At 40.6% G+C, this 21,494-nt stretch overlaps 1 protein-coding gene across 1 annotated transcript; it reads right to left on the bottom strand.

The window, feature by feature from the left end:
• Nucleotides 1–10,477: 10,477 nt before the first annotated feature.
• On the bottom strand, nucleotides 10,478–21,085 carry LOC150088127 (stearoyl-CoA desaturase 4-like). The gene is made up of 4 exons (XM_090370034.1): nucleotides 20,917–21,085; nucleotides 20,260–20,390; nucleotides 17,099–17,304; nucleotides 10,478–10,901 (listed from the first exon to the last, which is right to left on the bottom strand). Exons 1-4 carry the CDS (start codon nucleotides 20,972–20,974, stop codon nucleotides 10,478–10,480), a joined length of 819 nt encoding a protein of 272 aa, XP_090226160.1. The 5' UTR covers nucleotides 20,975–21,085.
• Nucleotides 21,086–21,494: the final 409 nt, after the last annotated feature.

The following is a 21,494-nucleotide window of genomic DNA, read 5'->3' as shown; positions in this document are numbered from 1 at the left end:
AAAATTATTTGAATTGGTTTTTCGTTCTCTTATAGACTGGTATTTATTTTGATAGCAAATTATAACTCCCCCTCCTCGCCTATCTGTTCTTCCGGTTCCCACACATTTGCAGTTTGCTGCCGCAGTTAGCTGATCTAACTGTTTTCCATTTCCCAACCAGGTTTCGATTAGGCAAATGAAATCCAGGTCCCCGTACATCATCATCGTTTGTAGGGTGTGGAGCTTATTTGAGATGCTCCTCACGTTTTGTGCAAACAGGTGGATGTGATGTTCTGCATCCCCAGCTGGGGGTAGTTTTCTTGATTGCTATTGAGCCCGATTCCTTGCATCATTTTTAACCAGTGGTCTGGCCCATCTGTCTCTGTAGGGCTTGACTAAGGTACCTACTGGCCAGGCGCTTACGTCTTGTAGGCGAGTTGCCTTATCTGGTGGACAAGAGATTATAAAGGAGGAGTAAGCTGGGTGTCGTGTTTTCACTTGCTTTACTTCCACAGTTATCCCATGTTCGCCCTCACACATGGCTTTAATATTTTTGGGCTGTGTTGTGGGTCCCAGCCTTGATACAAAAATTTGCTCTCTGGTTGCAACGGAAGTAATGTTGTACATTTCAGAAAACCGTTTGTTTGTTTCAGGTGTGTTACAGGAAGACACATTAATACTTTCTCTGTGAACTGGATTATGTCGTCGGCTGTCCTCGGCAAGACTAGGCATGAAATTTTGGGATGGGCGGGTTTTTCTACCCTCAAAAGTGTTATGCTTTTTAGGTAGCATAGTGATGTGCGCATAAGTGAGTGGGTTTGCAGGAACATGATTTGAGGGGGAAGATGTAACTCTCGCGATCGTACTCTTGGAATACATGGATGCCCCAATCATTTCAGTTGATTCCTGTTGTCCTAATATTTCTGAGACTTCTTTATTTTGGTTTCGAATTTTCCTAGTGGAATGTGTGGAACCATTTCCTTGTGCTGCCCCTAAAGTTTCACTGGATTTGGTGCTATTGCTTGCGAGGTCCTGCTGCAAACAGACAGTTCCCGGCTGGTCTTGAAATTCACATATTATTTGGCTGTCTTGTAGTTTTGAAATTCGTTCTGATATGTTTTCCCCCGAATTCAATTCTTTTCTTGTCTTCTGTTTCTGATTTTGAATGCTTTCTGTCCTCCTGTACAATCCATGCATATCACTTCTACTTTTCTTTGGGTAGCTCTGCCTCGCATAGCAAGTTTCGTCGGTTACGGGGGCCGCTGAGCCACCTTGTGCAACGAGGACTGATTCAAAGCATCCTAGCTTTTCCTCCAGTCGTTTAAGGGTGTGCAATATTTTACTGTTTTGTTCTTTGAGAAGAAAATTCTCTTCCTGCAGTTCCTGTAGCATTTTATGTACAGGGATGAAATTGCTCGCGAGGTTTTCAGCGTATTCAACAGCCTGCATCGAAAAGGGGCTGATGCAGTCTGCAAGGATATCCTTTAATTCCGTAAGCGAGACATATTCTTTACGGTTCTCCTCCTGCCTTTCATTCGGGCTATGATTGCTCCTCTGTCTAGCGATAGCCCCTTCAGAGTGCTCGCAGTCTTCCGGGCAAATATCGCATCCCAAGGTTTCAAAAATTGATCCTTCAGGATGGCCCAAGATGCCATTTCCAAGGTCAGTCTGCGAGAGGATTTCTCTTGTTGCTTGTTCAAGGTCATTAATCTGTTCTGTGCATGAATCTTCACAAATGACTTCATTAGGTAATTCTTCATTATTTTTCCCTGTTTGTTGCCTACAAGCGTTACATTCAAACTTGCGTTTTCTAGTTTTGTTTAATCTCTTAATATCTACAGAAGTACAATCAGGCTTATTGCAATAGTTTTTGTGACAAGTAACGCATTTAATTATGAAGTCATCATTGGTCAGACATATACAGCAAGTAAGCGGCACGGCTGATGCGCTGAAATCTGTCATTCTGAAATGCAAATGGGAGCGAATTTCAGTAATTTCGAGGCAGGTAGTCTTTAGTACAACAAGATAGGGCACTTCTATCCTTCGATGACTAGCCTATGAAATATGCAGGTGGAAATGGGGGAGGTTTTAATCCCTAACTTTGTCACCGTTTGACCTTGTCCAGAGCTTAAGTGCCGTATTGCCTTAAGCAGAATATTGCTATGTTCCGCTGCACTGAATCGCTATAAACCAACCGTTCCTTTCAACTATTACGCGAAGTATGAATGCTTAAAATCAAGATTAGACATATTACCTGTTCAGGATTCCATTAGTAGACACTATATCCAGATTCCACTTCTCATAAGCTCTCTGTCAATATGAAGTTCATTTATGATCCTTTCAGGTTAACTTAGGTATTTGAGTATTTTTAGGAGCACATAATTCAGTAACTCATTGACCTTCGCCTCCTAGCGCCTCCTTCGCCTCCTAATACAAGAGTTAGCAGAAAATAGGATGCTAGTTAATCAGCATTGTGTTTAGCTGAAAATGCAACAAAACCATCGGGTTGTAAGAGGTGGAAGTTTTCATGGAGAGAGATTGAGTGAAAAGATATCGGAATGATCAAATACCATCTAAATGCTCAAATACCATAAGAAGCAACTTTTCTTCTCTAAACGTGTTCAAAATCTAGTGTTCACTGATTAGTAACTGCTTTACAACTGTTGCAGCTTTAGCGTAGGCATAATATAAAGCGAAAGATTTAAAAAGAATATAAAGCTACATTCTTATCTTGAACAGCCTCAGCACATTTATTGGAAAAATAAAGGACCAGACTTTAGAGAAGAGGGAACAAAGAATTTCTTCCTAAGAATTTCGCTGATTTTCTGAGCAAATATTGGCGTCAGAAGGTTTAAAATAACAATGAACCCAAGGAAAATAAAAATATATATCAAACAAATCATCTAATCATCAGTAATGTCAGACAACGGGATTAAGAATAGCCAGAAGACAGAGAGAGAGAGACCATCATAATCTAAAATGTTTAAAAGACAACTAGGTATCTCGACTAGCTGAGTCCATGTAACTGGAACCAATTGGGTTGTCAACATCAAGGAAAATTACAACACTTAAGAAAGCCAGAGCACTCATGGACAGCACAGTTGGCAGAATGGTCCTCCCCACACCAGGTGTAAGGAGGACCATGCTACTCTCAGGCTAGAGCAGTGGTTTGTTCTCCGGAAACTCCGGATTTTCGTCCAATTAACTGCAAATCGACCACAGAACAAAGGCAATTTTATAGGCATAATATGTGGTGTAATATGGTTTAAGTCACTGATGTGCCTAAAATACGACAAATGGGAAAATTTTAAATAAAGGAAGTCAAAGCATTACGAGTTTCGAGTGATTAGTGAAATTGGAAATATATATATATATATATATATATATATATATATATATATATATATATATATAGTCAACAGAAGGAGTTAACAGAATGGGGAAAAAGTGGATTCGTGTGTAGCGGCACCGGAGGTTTCCCCCAACTCCGCGTTGCTTTCATTGTAGGTGTAACAGTTCACTGTAAAGGCCAGAGATTTAAAAGTGTATGGATTTTGTAAGTGTAGTGTTGTGTATTGTTGTTCTTCTGGCCATTTAGCCGCTAGACCCCTGCTGGGGCCCAACGTTATCTACACTCTGCCTCGTGGAGGCAGACCAGGTACCCAGTAGTTGATATTTTACTCTGGCAGGCCCTGCCACCTAGTTTCCTGAGATTTCAGTGGCTAAGGCCTAAAAAAAAAAAATTAAATAAAAAATATATAATAATCGCTTAAAAAGGTTTAAGCCGAAAGAGTTTTGCGTGCGCGGTTTGAATTTGGACAATATTTTAATTTTTAACATTGTGTGGGACGTTCGCTGGTGTATAGACAGAGTAGGGGAGGGAGACTAAAGACTGGGGGAAAAGCCAGAAGTATGGGGACAATAGAGTAGGGCAGGCCCATGCCCCACCAGAGGTAGAGAAGCGGGGAGTGGCAGGGGGAAACAAGAAACCGTCTCCCCTCCTGCCTGGGGTTTGGGAATTAAAGGTGAATAGGACTAGGGAGTCCTATTCAGACCGCCATATGGGGTAATGCAAGTAGTTCCTGCATTTATGTCCAGTCCGGGCTTTTTGTCACTTGGTTTGTTTGCATGTACTCATCTTCGTCGGTTAGTTCCTATGGCTGTGTCTGATCAGGTTCCTTGTCACTTTGCTATTTTCTTGATCTTTGTAGGGTCCTGATGGGTCCTTTGATCCATTTATGGCCTCACTTTGGTCGGGGTTGTCTTCCACGCTCATTTTGATTTCCTCTTACTCTTTGCAGTCTTGTGGGGGTGGTCGATTTTCTTCGAGCATGTAATTTACTTTCATTCATTGTGGATGGCAATTTCCGTTCTTCAGTCGAAGACTTCTCGTGCAAATTGGCTAAAAGCCGCGTAGTCGTCTTCTGTGTCCAAGAGATGGTGTTCTTTATTTTTTGGTACGTACTGTATTTTAGTTATTAGCAGGCTTCTGTGTTCCTCATAGCACTCAGTCGTGCATTATATGATGCCATGTTTCAGGCTCACCACAGGTGCAAGTTAGCTCCTCCGTTATACCCAGCATGTTCAATTTTCCCTTGGATGGGCCATGGCCCGTTAGTAAGTACATTGCATTTAACCCCGGGTTAAACCACGGTGGTGCTTTTGGATACGTCTTGGCAACCAGTGGTATGAATCTCTTCGTCACTTCGCTTTTGTTTGATGCTGTCCATCTGTCCTGCCACAGCTGTAGCAGGTGAGCCACGATTCTATGCTTTTCTGCTTTGCGGTTGTTGTTTGGTTCTAGGGTGAGTCCATAGATGGTAGTGGGTGTTCCCTTAGACAGGTGGTACATGGGCCCACAGCGAGTCACCTCCAGGTCCAGTGGGAGGACTCCTGTCGAGACCTTGAGGGCGTGCGTGCTCACTGTTCTGCATGCACGAGAGATGATGAGCATAACGCTACGGTGGATTGTGTCCAGGTATCTTTTATTTACTACTGTTCCTGCTTTTTTTACCATATCGGGGATCCGTAGGTAATGGCTGGGATGAAAATTGCTTTGTAATACAGGGACAGGGCTTTTCTGTTTAATCCCCAGTCCCTGCGTGAAACTCTTGCTATTAATGCTGCGTAATTATTTAGTTTTTCTTTCAGGTGGGTGATGTGAGGGGTGAAGGATAAATTACTGTCGATTGTAATTCCTAAGTATCGTATTTGTTTTGCAAGTTTGATGGTTGCTCCTGCTATCTTTATTTGCGGTGGTCTGTGGATGTCAAGCACTCCTTTCAGTAGAACAGAGGTCGTCTTCGTGGGTGAGATCTTCAACATGTGTAGCTTTGCCCAATCCTGTAACACCTGTATTGCCTGGTTTGCATGAGTCTCCAGGCCCGATGTGGAGTCCGCCTCCACTATCAGGACCAAATCGTCAGCAAAGGCCTGGCAGCTCACTTCGCCCAAGTCCTGAGCCAGGAAGTCGTCAAAGACAATGTTCCACATGAGTGGCCCCAAGACCGAGTCATGGGGGCAGCCCCTGCGACGCATCGAGCCACTTTTCGAAAAGGTGTTACCACCTCAATTCTTCGGTCAGTTAGGTAATCCTTTATACACTTATAGAGGTTTGTTGGGAGCGCTGCCTCCCGGAGCCGGCCGAGGACGCTCGGCCACCACAGAGTGTCGAACGCCCCTGCGAAGTCCACTGCAATGACTAGGAAGTACTTCCTGTCGCATTGGGTTGCTTTGAATATAAGGTTTTGGTAATCCAGGTTTGAATCCATATTGTTTTGGTGATTCTAGGTTTGCAGCTTTGTAGTGGTTCATAATTCTCTTATGCAACTGCCTTTCGTATAGTTTACTCAGGGTAGTCAGTAAAGCTATCGGTCGGTAGGAATCCGGTTGTTCTGGTGGCTTGTTAGGGTTCTTCAGGATGAGTTTCAGATTTGCGGTTTTCCAGGAGGTCGGAAATTTCCCCACTTGCAGGCAGCAGTTTAGAAGTTTGAGCAGGAGGCCAGGTATGTGTTCCACAGCCTTTTTGATCAGCTCTGGCTCCAGGAGGTCCGGTCCCGGGCATTTCCTATTTCGCATCTGTGCCGCAGCATTTTGTAGCTCCTCCATGGTGAAGGGCGGCTCCATTTGTTGCGATGTGTATGCCTCGTTCGCTTGGGAGATTTCTTCTTGCTTGTCACTGAGGTTGTCTGGGGGGTTCTAGAATGATTGTATTTAGAATATTATTAATTGAATCATCCCATGTTTTAGTGTGGGATCCTTGAGGCGTTTTTGTTGCCGTCATTTCCCCTCTGGGGAGCTTATTTGTGGTTGTTTCGTATACAACCCCCAGGGTCCTCATTTCCAGTCGCAGAGACTAGTCGCTCCCAGGAGGCTTTCTTATTTTTCTTTATTTTTTCAGTGTAGGCATTGTGTAGCTGTTGGTATTGATGTCTTAGATAGGCTACCTCTGCGGGTGGCCAGGTTCTCCGCTCCTTCTGGTATTCTTTTCTCTTTATTTGAACTTGCTTTCGTAGTCTTTGTAACTTGGGGGTCCACCACGGCATGGCTCCTACGGAGGGTGTCTTCCTTTTCATCGCCATTTCCGCTGCAGTGGTTATAATGTGGGTGACTTTCTCCTGCATCCTGTCTACGTTTTCCATCCTGTCACTCTCCCATCCGGTCACTTCCTCTTGCGCTTTGCGGATCAATTGTTCTCGAAAGAGCTCCCAGTTTGCCTTTTTGATGGCCAACCTGCTCGCCATGTATTTGCCATTTGTTGGTCTTGGCATCGTTCTCTTGATATTGAAGGTGATTGTGCGGTGATCCGATGTGGTCCAGGCGTTTTGCACAGTCCAATCGGTCACATGAGCTGCTATGTTTCTTGTGGTTAGCGTGATGTCTATAGTTTCCCATAAGGTGTTGCAGTATGTCGGTAGATTGAAGGGTTGATTCTTTACAGTGAAGATAGAATTTGCTAGGAACTCTTCGAGCCTCTGTCCATTCCTGGTACCTCGTCGGTCTGGTGTAGTGCTGTGCCAGACAGGGGAGCGGCAGTTTACATCGGCGCTGATTACGACTCTTTGTCCTGCTAGGGTTTCTTGCACTGTTTGTAGGTAAGTGATAGCGAAATCTATTTCTATTCCGGGTCTGCAGTACAGCGAGATCATATACAGGCAGCCAACAGAGCTAATAATATGGGCACATGCTGCCCATGGCGTGCAGAGTTGTGGTATTTTTGTTGTGGTTATCTGCGGGTTCCGTACTATACCGCCGCCCTCGGAGTGTCTTCGTTGCATTGTACAACTTTATATCGGAGCGGATAGCCCCTGACTTGCCCTGTGTGAGTGTAGGGCTCCTGTATCAGGATAACATCTGCGTTTGCCTCATCAGCGCTTTGCCGTACTTGGTCGGCCACTGCTCTGGCCCGCTGCGCGTTTATTTGGTGCACCACAAGGATTCCGTTATTAAATTTCTTATGGTGTATCCCCATAATTGATTCGTGATTGGTATGAACTCTTGGCTTTCTGGTAAGTTGGGCAGTTTGTGTCGCGTGTGGAATGGGCATGATCTAACCTCAGGGATTTGCAGATGGGATCTTTTTCTTTCTTTGGGCAGCTGCTGTAATTGTGGCCCATTTCAGAGCAGTGGCCACATGTTGCTTCTTTTTGGGCGCAGGTGTGTGTTGTGTGGCCGTACTTGCAGCATCGGAAGCACCTTGGTACATCCACACGTTCTCTAAATCTATGACTGCTCCACTCTATGTAAATGGTGTTTTGCATTTGTAGGATCTGCCATGCTTCGGGGGCCAGCTCTACCACCCAGTTGCAGTTTCCACTATTTCTAGATTTTGTTCAGTACTTGAGTATGATTAGCTGTTTTTTGATCCTTGTTAGGTAATTGGTTTAGGAGGTTTTTCCTGTATATTTCTTCCCTTACACTTTCAGATGTCATATCCTGGTCAATATCAAAAATGATTACAGATGGCCCTTTTCTTTTGGGGGGCCTCCGCGGTAAGGCCTAGGGTTGAAGATCTTGGGGTTTGTTATTATCTGCTGTGCTTCTTCTCTGGTTGCTGTTTCAATAACTATTCTGGGGTTCCTGGTTTTTCGGATAGCTTTGATTCTAGTAGCGCCGAAGTCCTCTTTCAAGTTCTCTGTGACTTTCTTCTTTATTTCCTCACTGGTGGATTTTTCATTCCCTACTGGTAGTACAACCACTATATTGGGTGTGGGCAGAAGGGTTTTTCTTTTGACCGATTGACTTTTTGTCTGTACATTTGTAGGTTTCCTCAGCGTTTCTGCGTAAGTGGGTGCCCGCTGTGGCATTTGTTTGGCCCCACATTCCATGTAGCCCTCCAATTTGGCTTTATTTGTTATTGCTTCTACGTGGACCTTCTGTAGAACCGTTTCCAGCTTGGTCCAGATGGTCAATTTCTCCTCTGAGGGCAGTGGTTATTCTGCTAGAGGATTCCTTCAACTTGTTTTCGAGCTGCACCCGGAGGACCAGCATCTGGTCCAGAACAGAACCTTCGGGCAGTGTAGGGTCCATGGGGATTCCGCATTTTTTGGTGCGTCATTGGCATCCCGTTTGTCCTCTGTAATGTCATTCTGTGTGGCAACTACTTCATTTGTCTCCACAGAATGGGGCAGTGAGATTTTAAGCCAATGGAAATAAAAATTCCAAATTAGGAAAACTCTGACAAGAGGTATCACAGCAGACATGCACATGAACGGCTTATGAAGCGAAAGGAATCATAGAGCGAATAATTATGACAATTGATATCAGTACTTGTTAAGGCAAAAGATAATTGCAATTCTGTCAGAAAAAGTAAATTGGTCTTTGACAGATTGATGGTGGAAATGGATATCATTGAGATTGATAATTAAACATCTATAAATGTGAACTGAATGAGGACGCTTTTGGGAGATTTAGAGCTTTTTGCTGATGTTTGTTCTATTTGTTAGACTATTCACTATGCGTTCAGTAGATAAAGCAAAATTGGAAGAAGGGATATGTATGAATAGACTAAATTTACGGATATGGTCTACACATCTCAAGAATATACCCAGCTCCTCGACAAAACGTGCCCTCGAAAATCCTCTCGCATATACGCTAGTCGAACTCCCTCCATCCGCTAGTTCGTAGAGTAGAAGCAGCGGAGTTATACACTAGCTGATCTGATATCACCTAAAGGGTTTTCAATACTTTCGGTCGATGGGGACTATTAGCGGCCAGCCTGCGAACACCGTTTTAGAGTTGGACCCTCAAAATGTAAGGAATGTTAATTTTTCTTTCGTGATGCCTATCGTAACCTCAAAAGACCTCACTCAAACTGAGCATGATGAAAGAGGGGGGAATTGCCGAGGTAAGAAGTGAAACCCATGTTTTTCTCCAGAGATTTGCTTTTTGGAGACTTAACGTGGGTTTCATCACTTAATCTCCAGTAACTAAAGTGGTGGTGTTGCACCAGATGGTTCTTCCCCCCACCAGATGGAAAATACCTGAGTCCGAATGCCGTTGAAGAGGTGAGGAATTTTTATTGGCCTTTTTCACAACTTGGATGAGTTAGTTAGTCTCATGCGAGGGTAACATGGTTTTTCTCGCGGAAACTCGAGTTTTTCGTCCAGGAAAACAGAAAATCGACCACAGAACACGCAATTTACAGACACTATATACAGAGCAATATAGCCTTAGTCGGTGATACTAAAACAGTACCAGATGATGAAAGTCACCAACCATCTATTATTGCCTGGTGAGTGACACAGAGGGGCGGCATTCCTCTGTGGGATGTGTACGCCATTATCCCCCTGCTTAAGTTGGTTCACACTTGGGTGTTCACCTCCTGTATAATGTGTATAGCGTTTCATGTTTTAACATGGGGGTATAGCCAAATTTAGTAACAGTTCCACCATCTGAACGTGCAAGCAGAGAATTTGATTGTCAGGGAATGACCAGACTTGACTCAAATTCGGTCCACTTGTACCACAAATGGTACCGTAGATGTCAATTCCAACGACGTTTTAGATTCCCAAGTAGAATGTCCTTGCCTGTAATACCTGAAGAATGTCTGCACCCAGCCCCAGGAACTTCAATTGCCTAATGCAGATAATAATCAAATGTCTGATATAAAGTGTAATATATAGTTTCAATAGGAAGAAAATAGCCTCTTCGTAGTACACTTTTCGATCATCTTGAATAAAACCCATCTGTTATTGAATTTCGAAAGCAATTATTACATTTTAATCAAAAAAAATATAATAACGGTATAGTTTTATTTCTTTAAAGCACAGAAAGTAATACAGCGTACATTTTAAAAGATTATTTAGGTTGACGACCAAACACTATAATTTTCATGTATTCCATAACAGTAGAATGGGAAATATTGCTGAGATCATCTTGTGGAACTTTCTGAACACAGCAATGAATAATCATCACACGGAACAGTTCCTTAACGTTCAAAGTTTGGTCCAAAGTAACAGCATCTCTGAATGTAATATAAATTGGATGAAAAGTATTTTTAGGAACTTGAGCGATTGTTTTTCAGTTTAGTCTTTTCGATAACACTACGCGATGCAAATTTCCTATCATAAGCCAATCCAAGAACAGACATCAGGTCGATGAACGCCGTTGTTAAATTAAGCACCCATCCTAATTCACTTGTAGAATAGTCCCAAGGAAATGTATGATGGTAGTTGTGAAATCCCTCTCCTAATCCAAAGAAAGAGACCAGAACATTTTCCCTTGCTTCGATGTATTTATCGTAAGGCTGATAGCCATAATAATGAGCAGCACTATTCACTAGCCACGTAAAGTTCAAAGTCAAACAGTAACGTCCTAAGGCTGCCACAAAGAATCCATTCCAGTAGGTTTCTCCCCATAGCCAATTTGGCAGCACAGTAGGTAAGTATATTCCGATGAATAGAACGAGTAATTTGTAATATCTGAAAAAAAGAAGTAAAGCTATGAGACATTTTAAAAAAAAGCGTTTCAACAATAATATAACTCTTAATTAATAAGCATCTAAAGCAATTTACTACTTTTCATGGTAAAGTAGATATCAGAAATCATTAAGCAAAATATTGCGAAAGTGAGTAAAATGAAAAAAATTTCTTTAGCAGGAAAGGAAACAAATTATGAATCAATGTTTTTCAACCTTTATTTTAATGGGATATTTTGAAATGGGTGAGAAATTAGTCAAAATTTACATTACCGTATTTTTTGGACTATAAGACGCACCTCCGTTTAAAAAGACGAATTTTGGTAAAACATAAGTAATATTTTATTGCATATTTTATAAACACAAAATCCACAAGTGTTTACTAAAGCAAAATATAAGTGTATAACGAATTTACTCGTTTCAGAATCCCACAAACTCGCTACTATCACATTCTTTCTGCCGCTTTTATGATCTAAACTTTTTCTTCATTTCCAGCACTGTCAATGGCGTTGTTGTTCCTGCATTTCTTGAAAGACTTCGGTTTTTTAGAGGGTTTGGAAAACTGGCAGCTATGCTTTAATCCAACAAAGTGTAAGGTATTACACCTGGGAAACAGTAATCCCAAAATAACTTATTCACTTGGTGGAATTCAACTAAACTCAGTACTAGAGAAAAGGGACTTGGGTGTTACGATACGGTCAGACATGAAATTCTCTGAGCATTGTAAACAGGTTGCAAGGAAGGCCCGCGGTGTCCTATCGATGATCTATCGAACTTTTGCAAGTAGAGATAGGGACGTGATAATCCCATTATATAAGGCTTTTTTTTACACCACACTTGGAATACTGTGTTCAAGTATGGAGACCGCACCTGAAGAAAGACGTCGAGCTTCTTGAAAGGGTGCAAAGACGGGTAACTCGCCTGGTGAGATCGGCAAAAGGGCGTCCTTATGAAGAAAGACTTCGAATATGTGGGTTGTAGAGCTTGGAAACTAGACACCTTAGAGGAGATTTGATTGAGGTGTTTAAGGCTATGAGAGGCATCAGTAAAATGAATGAGGACAATTTTCAAGATTATAAATGATGCTAGAACTAGGGGACATAAATTCAAGTTACGGGGGAAATGTTTAGATTGGACTGCAGGAAGTTTTATTTTAGCCAGCGAGTTATAAATTACTGGAATAAGTTGCCTTCATGGGTGGTAGAGGCCGACAGTTTGGGGAAATTCAAAGGTCATCTGGATAGTACCTTCGGGTAAGGGAAGTGCATAGGATGATAGGTTTACTTATTTATTTATTTTTGTTTGTTTTTATCATTGTTTTGTTCGGATATTTATTTTTTATGGCTGGTGCAGCATAAGCCATAGGCTTTCTTGCACCATGCGGCCATTACTAATACTAAAAGACCAAACTATTAATTTTAGTAACCCGAAAAATTAAATTCATCTGCCGTGCTGTGTGTATTATGTTATATACTGAGTGATCACTGAATTATGATCACACCTATGAAAACTGAATGCAACCCGTTGACCACGTGAGGTACATAAGTGCGGAGTTAGTCGACCTACATAGCATAGATAAGGTGTCAGTGTTTCAATAGGTAGTAAAATAATCGGCATGAGGAGAACTGTGACCACAGTCAAAATGCTGGTTGGAAAAATCAACTCCCCTGACTTCTGGGATATATGCCAGTGGCATGTTCCACTTCCTTCCTTACGAGCCACCCCTCTTCTTCAGCTACAACGGAACAGGCTGAAGATCAGTGACAGATTCCTACCTGGACAAGTACTTCCTACAGTACAAGCCCTGCTAATGATCGGAGTTGACTTCCAGGAATTCGCTTCTGATCGCCATTACAGGCTCTCGTTGGCCGAACTTGTTCCCCTTTTGTTTGGCCCCTGATATCAACTCATACCGATACCTCCACCTGCTATCTGCTATGAGGCGCAGAACGGCACGTCGCAGGCAAATCGACGAACTGTTTCACAAGAAAATGCAATACCGGACATCAATTTGGCACTGTGAAATATTCTGACTTGTGTGAATATGCTTAAATATGTACTTTGTACATACCTTGGTGTACTGTCTGCCTCACAACTATGTACATACATTGAATAGTTAATGCTACGTTTTTAATTGTTATGTTATCTTTTATACTGTACAAATTTTTATACTGTACATATTTTTATATTACCCTATATCACTGTCAAGCCCCTGGCCTCCTGGCTGTGGCGGGCACATTGTCTCTTTACTGTACAATAAAGATTTTCTTCTAAAATTCCGAGGGTGATGGGTAAAAAGGATTTATCGAACTTTGATAAAGTTCGACATATTGTGGGTGCCTCGATTTCCGAACGGCTGAACTGATGGGGTCTTTGAGAGCCGCCGTAGTTAAGTGTACCAGGACGGGCGTCAAAATGGTCAAACAACAACCCGCAAAGCTGCAAAGGTCAGCGAAAGGTTGACGTTAGAGGTGAGCACCGGGTCCGACGACTCATACAGGCGAACAGGTGCAGCACTGAAGAGTGCTGCACCTGTTCGCCTGTATGAGTCGTCGGTACAATACAATACAACATGGGCCAACCCGAAACAATATCTGGCATGACAATGCGTCGCACGCTCGCAAGTATGGGCTATACCAGCAGACGACCCCTACAGCATCCTCTCCTAATCAAGATTCATTGACGTAAAAGATTCGCCTGGTGCAAAGAGCATGCAAGTTGGACGTTAAAAGACTGGAAGAATCACGTTATTTACTCCACACCGTGGATGGTCGTGTACGGATTTAGCGTCAACAACATGAGGCTCTTGATCCAGCATGCATGGTATCAAAATTGTAGGCCGGTGGGGGCGGTTGTATGGTGTGAGGAATGTTTCACTGGCAGGAACTTGGACCCCTGGTGCATGTGGAACAACGTATCACTGGTCTCCGCTGTCGTCAATTGCTTGCTGACTGTATACACCCCGCTATGTTACACTTTTTCCCGAATGGCGATGGTGTCTTCCAAGATGACAATGCGCCGAGCCATCGGGCACTTGTTGTGCAGGAATGGTTTGAGGAACACAGTTCTGACTTCCAGCATATCGATTGGGCTCCGAACTCCCCCGAAATCAGTCCCATAGAGCACTTTTCGGACACTATAGAAAGGCATATCAAGCGTCTGGATACACAAATCACCTCCATACCTGAATTGCTGACCGCATTACACACAGCTTGGTTGGCCACTTCCGAACGCTTCCGACATCTTGTTGAATCAATGCCACGTCGGATAGCTGCTGTATTGAGGGCAAAAGGAGGACCTATGAAGTATTATGTAGGTGGTCATATTATTTCAGTGATCACTCAGTGTATGTATATAGCAGAGTTTCCAGTTTCTGGCTAGGGTCCGCTTGCTAATAAAAATGAAAAAAATAAAATGTCTCTTATATCTGTTAATTGCGCATGTTCTATGGTCGATTTGTTTGCTTTGCTGGACGAAATACGCAAGTTTCTGGGGGAAAATCTTTCTGTCTACGCCTGAGACCAACTAACTCAGCTACGGAGTGAAAAAACCAATTAATATTCCTCGCGTCATCGACGGGATTCGAACCTGAACCTTTCCCACTTGGTGTGGGGAGGTCGGTGATGATTTTTTTCTGGTATCGATACAAAAAATACCGGTTTTTCAGTACTAATTTAAAAAAATAATTGTTTATAATTTAATCACATAAAGGTTATAAAATCACCTTTATGTGATTATGACGTCGTTATCTCTACTAGCAAATGTTCGCTAAATCATCGATAGGACGCCATTCGACATTGCAACATGGCCACAATTCTCGGACAACTTCATGTCTGACCGTATTGTAACTCCCAAGTCCCGTTCCTCCACTTCTGGCTTTAGTTCAACTCCACCAAGTGTATAAGTTATTTTGGGGTTGCTGTTCCCTAGGTAGGTAAGACCTTGCATTTTGCTGAATTAAAGCATAGCTGCCACTTTTCTGACCATCCCGGAAGTCTATCTAGGTCACTATGAAGAAACTCGGCTTGGTGTTCATCATTAACTACTCTACTGATCTTTACATCATCTGCAAGTTTAGACCTCATGCCCTCCATCCCTTCATAGATGTCATTTAAGATAATCAAAAACAACAGTAGTCCCAATATTGATCCTTGGGGAACCTCACTTCTTATATTAACCCAATCTGAGGAATAACCATTTATCACAAACCTCTACCTGGTGCCCTCAAGCCATCGTGCTATCCATATAAGGATTTTCCCTATGATTCCAAACTGCTCCAACTTATAAAGTAACCACTCATGTGGGACTGAGTCAAGTGCTTTGCTGAAATCCAAATAAACAATGTCGAAATTATTCCCTAAATCCAGCTCACGAGTGACCTGTCAAAATGGCTAACCAAATTTGTTAAACATGATTTTCCCTTTACAAAACCATGCAGTGTATCCTACAGAAATCCATTTCCATCTAAATGATCCTGAAATCCACCCTTGATCATTGCCTCCATGGTTTTCCCTACTACTGAAGTTAGACTGGTCGGTCGGTAATTTCCAGGTTACGCTACTAGAACCGCCTTTATGTTCCAATTTACACCAATCCATCAGAATCTCTCCTGTCCAGTGATGCTCTCATAACTATCCTTAATGGTTCAATGCACTTACTTGCCGCCTCCTTTAAGATTATACGGTATATATGCTATCAACCACAGGAGCCTTACTCGCCTGTAGGCGCGAAAATTCTCATTTAATAATCATTTGAAATTTCAGCATCATTAATTATATTTTTTTTCAACTTCACTTCCATAATATCTCATTGACACAAAGGGATTGTTTATGTAAATATCGATGCAAACTAATTGTTGAGTTCATCTGCAACTTTAGCTATGTTATCTAACACTGTCCCACGTCCATTACATAAGGGTCCAATCTGATTTGTCCGTCTGTTATTTGCATTTATATATGTGAAGAATTACATAACTGCACTCTTTGCTCTCTTCTTTATTCCTTATCCCCACTCTCTGTTCTCTTTATTCCTTATCTTTGCTCTGCCCCAGACTCAGTAAAGATACTATAGTGAAAATTATACTTCGCTTAATAAAACGTCTTTCTCCTTCAGAAAATGATGAACATAATTCAACCATGGAAGACCAGCATGGAACAGAACATCAGTGTTCCGCAAATTCTTCCCAAAATAAGAAATTGCCTGACTCCAATGAGATTTTAAAAGATGAACTTGAGTCGGAAATTAAGGAAATACTTTGAACTATTTTAGCTAAAAAAGTTCAAAGCCTAGAAAATATGGACTGAGATCGTTTACGATTATCTCAGAAAATTATTGAGAAAACCGTTTGTTTTTGCGCCTAACTGTCATCAAAATTTATTGAGAAAACCAGGATACCGGTATCCCGGTTTCATAAATTAAAAATACCGAAATACCGGTATTGTAAGCCCTACTCGAGACCGCGAACCAAAAGCTGTACTGGGATCGTGCCATAATAACGAATAAGACAATGTTGCACAACAGACCGGACATAACCCTTGTCGATAAGAAGGAAAAGGCTACTATATCTGATTGATATAGCGGTGTCCAACACTGGCAACCTCCAGAAAACCCACGAGGAAAAGTTCAGGAAGTACACTGACTGAAAACAGGAGATCAGAGATTTAGAATATGAAACAACTAATGAATATTCCGATCATCGTGTCAACTACAGGTATGGTGCCAGAGGCCGTACATAACAGCCTAGCAGCAATAGGTCTTCCAGCGAACACCTACAAGGAACTCCAGAAAGTCGCAATTCTGAACACCTGTAGGATAGTCAGTTCTTTGACCAACAGTAACACCAGTCACAACATCCACCCAGTTTATTTCGTACCAGTACCTGTCACGGGGAAGAACCTCCATCAGGGAGAAATAATAATAAAAATAGTATTATAGGTTATAATTTCTTGCACATTTGATATCATTATAAAAAATAAATGAATTAGTGGAAAATGTTCCACCAACACTGCATGCTGTGTAACAAGCCAAAAGAGGTCCTTCACCACCCACATTAAAACCTAATATGTACATAGCTTTTGTCTTGTCTTTTAGTGTTCCATTACTTTTGGCAAGTTAATGTATCTTTGAGAGTTATAAAAAAAAATTCAGGAATTCCTCATGCTTTTTAAAATTATTTTTAAATTTGCATCACATAATTTTTACCTCATCTGGAATTGAATCACAGGATCAGCCGCAATATCGCTCATGTCCACTGTTTTTCCTTTCTCTTTGACATCCGGGTGCTTTCTTGTCATCAGCCATCCTACGTGCGCGAAAAAGAAACCTCGCTTCACATTATGGGGATCGGCATTTGTCTCTGTGAACTTATGGTGCGCTCTGTGGTCTCTACACCACTCATGTATATCGTTCTAGTAAAAAAAGAAATATGTAATTAAATGTATTTGTCTAAAAAATCTACACTACAATGCAATATACATACTGAGCTGAGTACTAAAATCATGTTAGCAAGAAATATCAAAGTACAAAAATAAGTAATTTAAATTGCCGCCATCTTCTGTTATTGTCATCCATCCGTTGCTTGTTGAAAGCTTCGTCTGATTATATTTACTAAGCTATGTATTCCGCAGGCTACGTAGCTTAGTAAATATAATCCGCAGGATACGAGCTTAGCTTTTTGATACGCTAAGAGTTTGCAAGTTATGACATGTTATCGTTGCGAAGTGGCCTAATATTACGCGCTGTTAGCGTAAATCGTTTGTGAGCTGCATAATGGAAGATATGAAGACTGGGCAACGTTATATTACTCGTTGTCGTGTTCGACATAAGTTGAATTTTATAGAGACTACGAGAGAAAAATCAGAGGTTTACGGGCACAAGAGTTTGAAGAAAACTGCAATTTCCAGGTGGCACGGCGACATTAAAGAAGTTCGGGAACTGTGACAACAACGATCACTTTCAAAGTCTTATGAAGGAATGACCTCGGCAAGTGATTCTTCCCGTCCACAAATTGCTTCTAAGTCCAATCCGTGAATTAAATGATCAGTCTGTATGTTCAGTTGTCTGATACAAATGGAGTGTCTTAAAAAAGAGCTTTCGTAACGATATTTTAACATTACAGGAAATAATATTCATTAATGAATGCAATTAATTTTCCACATATGTAATATTAAAAATGAATTTAGATGGTACTTCATTTGAAAGCTTACAATCTTTTGGAAACTAATAGAAATCTGTAATATAATCAATTTGATCATAGAAATCGGTGAACGAATTAAAAATTGAAATGTATGTCCCTGCATGGTATATTGGTGGTGGATCAATTGTCTTAATGGAAACAATTCGCAGCGTTCTTCCCTTGCCTGTAGTTCTTGGTTATCCAAGGAAGTGCAAAATAGTTGTATGTAACGATAATGTGGAGAGGATGGAATAATAACCAAGAAAAGAAATCTCCGGCTGCAGTGCGAAACTATCAATCTTTAAGACTTTCCCCACACCCAGTGCACAAGGGAACGCCTGACTCGTTTTTCTTCCTCGTATTCGCATCCATAAATTCCTTTTCCCAATTCTTTTCTCTCTTAGCCAACATTTTTTTTAAATGCAGCCCTGGCCTCTCTAAACTCATCTTTAGTACTATTATAAATCAATTTGTAGCTTTTGTAGGCTTCGGTATTTTTCATTGCCCTGTAACTCTCTCGCGCTATCTTTTTCTGCTCTATGTCCAGCTCCGTATTCATCCATTCCGGCATCCTCCTCCTGCAATGTTTTCTTAATGGTATATACGCGTCTATAGCTTCTGTGATATTTGCTCTAAAGGTATTCCACAATTTAAGTGAATTTGCCCTCACTCTGCAATCATCCCAATTAATAGATGCCATATAACGCCTTAATCTGTCAAAGTCTCCTCTTTTGAAATTAAAATCTGTGCCTTTACCTTTAATTACTGCTTCATCTTTCATCAATTTCCAACTGACAGTTGCGCGATCACTACCTGCCAATGGGTCCTGTATTTTAAGTTCCTGCATTTTAAACCCTATGATGTCATCTAATTCGTGAATAGTGGTGAGGTTAAGAACATTCTCACTCCTAATACTTTTTCTGGCATACCGGTACAAATGATAATTATCTAGTTTATTTAGAAAAAAATTTCCCTAAGGTGAATCCCCCTTTATTCTAATCAGTCTTGGGCTGATTGAAATTACCCATAATAAGACATGCGTGCTTGCTTGCCCATTCCATTTGCATGTAAATGCTCTCCTCTTATTCTTCGAAATCTTCTGGTCTGTAGATTACTCCATTTCTCATTATACCTGTGCTTCCAACTAACTTACAGATTCTATGCTGGCGGACCTAACTTCAGACTCAGCAAAAGCTCTTTTCGCGCTCGAACCTAGGCCTTTTCCAGCCGGTGACGATGCCACAGTGCTCCCTGCGCAGACAACCTCAATGAAGCTGGCAAAAATCCTTGCACCACCTTTGTTCAAATGAATATTATCTCTACAAAATATTTTCCTTCTACCACGCTGATAAAAATTTCTCCTCTTAGAGTCTTGCACTTTAAGTTTTGATTTAATCCACGAAGTTCCTGCCAAAATATCTATAATAAAGGTCTTTTTAATATTAAAGCCTTAGCTTTATAAATACTTAACTAAATAAAAAACAAACTACGTGACTATATGAATGCAAACTATATATTAACTACAGTTTATTATATTAAATAAAAATACTCAAACTCATTTCAAAAGCTAACCTAATATGAAGTTCCGAAATGCACAATCACCGTATACAATTAAGTGCAGCAATGACTGGTTGACGTCCAACCAACGAATAACTCTGTAGTTTTGCTTTCGTCAAAATCGTTCGCCTACACGAAGTGAGGTTGACGAACTTCACTTCGTGTAGACTCGAATTTCTGCCCGATCATTTTTCAATGTTCCTCATGAAAATCGCTAGGCGAAAAGCCAGAGTTGTACTTAAAACTCTCAATCACTTCCCAATGTACTTTCCTGATGGTGGGCGCAATACATAGAGTATATACCTGTGCTCTTCGTTGTGCATAAACTTTCGCGATGAACGTTTTGGGGACGGAATTTTTTTTCCGTAAAATCCCACGTTGATGTAATACTCTGCCTATACATTTTGACAACTGCCCCTGGACGTTCCTGAACTTTTGAGTTGATTGGTTGAGAAGTTTTGGTGCGGTTTTTCCAGCAAATACGAAAAAATGCTCGAAGATCTCTTTTGGTAATAAGTGGTCTTCCTTGTTAATGTACAGTAGACTACAACCCAATGGAATTTTAATCTATGTTACAATTCTTTGCATTTTGTAGAGTTAAAAAAAAATAAAAATAAACAGATATTCTTACCTGGCCAGCAATGCAATTGAAGAGCATTAGCATAATCCTGAGTGGCAATTTTGCCTTGTAGGATCGATGAGACCACAAACGATGAGCTCCTCCCGTAACGCCAATTCCTCCGATAGTGCCATAAATATATGCTGAATATAAGATAAAAAAGATCAGCATTTTTCGAAATTTTATTCCTTATATGATTATCAACCATTAGATGTTTACTAGAGCTAATGCTTGTATTTAATTTCCAAGCTTTAGGTACTTGGGAATTTATTTAATATTAATAATAAAAAGTCAAAATTATGATAATATTTAATTATTTTGCCTAGTTTAAATTTGGGTAAATTTAGTTAACCGACTGAAAAATAAGTCAAATATAATAAACAGTATATAATTGAGACCGGATGAATATTATTTCTCTAAATATCTTATAATTCGCTATCCATCTATTTTTATATAATTAAAACTTAAAATCTGCAAATAGAGAAGATGAGTTAACCTTATACTCTAATTTAAATATTAAAAGAAAACAAGCGTAGAAGATAAACACGTTCAATTTGTTAATTCCCTGAATACCAAAAGTGACTAATTTTTTCTGATGTCCTTATATAATTATTCTAAATTTCTTAGCTTATCTGGTATGCTGAACATGACAAAAATAAGCAAACTTACTGAAAACTGCTGTTTGCCACATTGCACTAGTCGGCACTAAATAAAAGGCATATAACATTGATAGGTGAAGTAGAAAGAAAACGAATACATTGGGAAACCACACAATCTGAGATTTCTGTACTTTTTCGATGGATTCATGTTCTTCTACAGTCTGTGTGACTGTTGTAGTTGTACGTAGCGACATATTTATTTATCTGTAAAAGAAATAAAAAACGAGAAACATTCATATAATTGCTTAGATATTCTGCTTTTTATCAATTACTGTTAAACGTAAATAGTCTTCATAGAATAAAGAGAAGAAAAATAATGCTGAATACAAATTATGCAGCTCCTACATACATCATGATGACACGATGTTTCTTATAAAAAAATATGCAACCGTTTCAATGTTTTACTTCAAATTCAGGGATTTAGATTATTTATAAAAAATAGCAGTAACAAATACAGAACTTTGGTGAATAAATTCATTGCCTACAAAAAGTTATGGGATACCCTCTGACTGCAGGAAACTGATTCTCAAATACGCAAAATCAGCTGTTAGTCTGGAGTTCCTTCCAAGCGTGTATACGTGAGCGCAT

This window comes from Mastigoproctus giganteus, chromosome 3 (assembly GCF_048544385.1).
Source record: "Mastigoproctus giganteus isolate SK-2022 chromosome 3, ASM4854438v1, whole genome shotgun sequence".
NCBI lineage: Eukaryota > Metazoa > Arthropoda > Arachnida > Uropygi > Thelyphonidae > Mastigoproctus > Mastigoproctus giganteus.
This window is presented reverse-complemented; position numbering and strand designations above follow the sequence as displayed.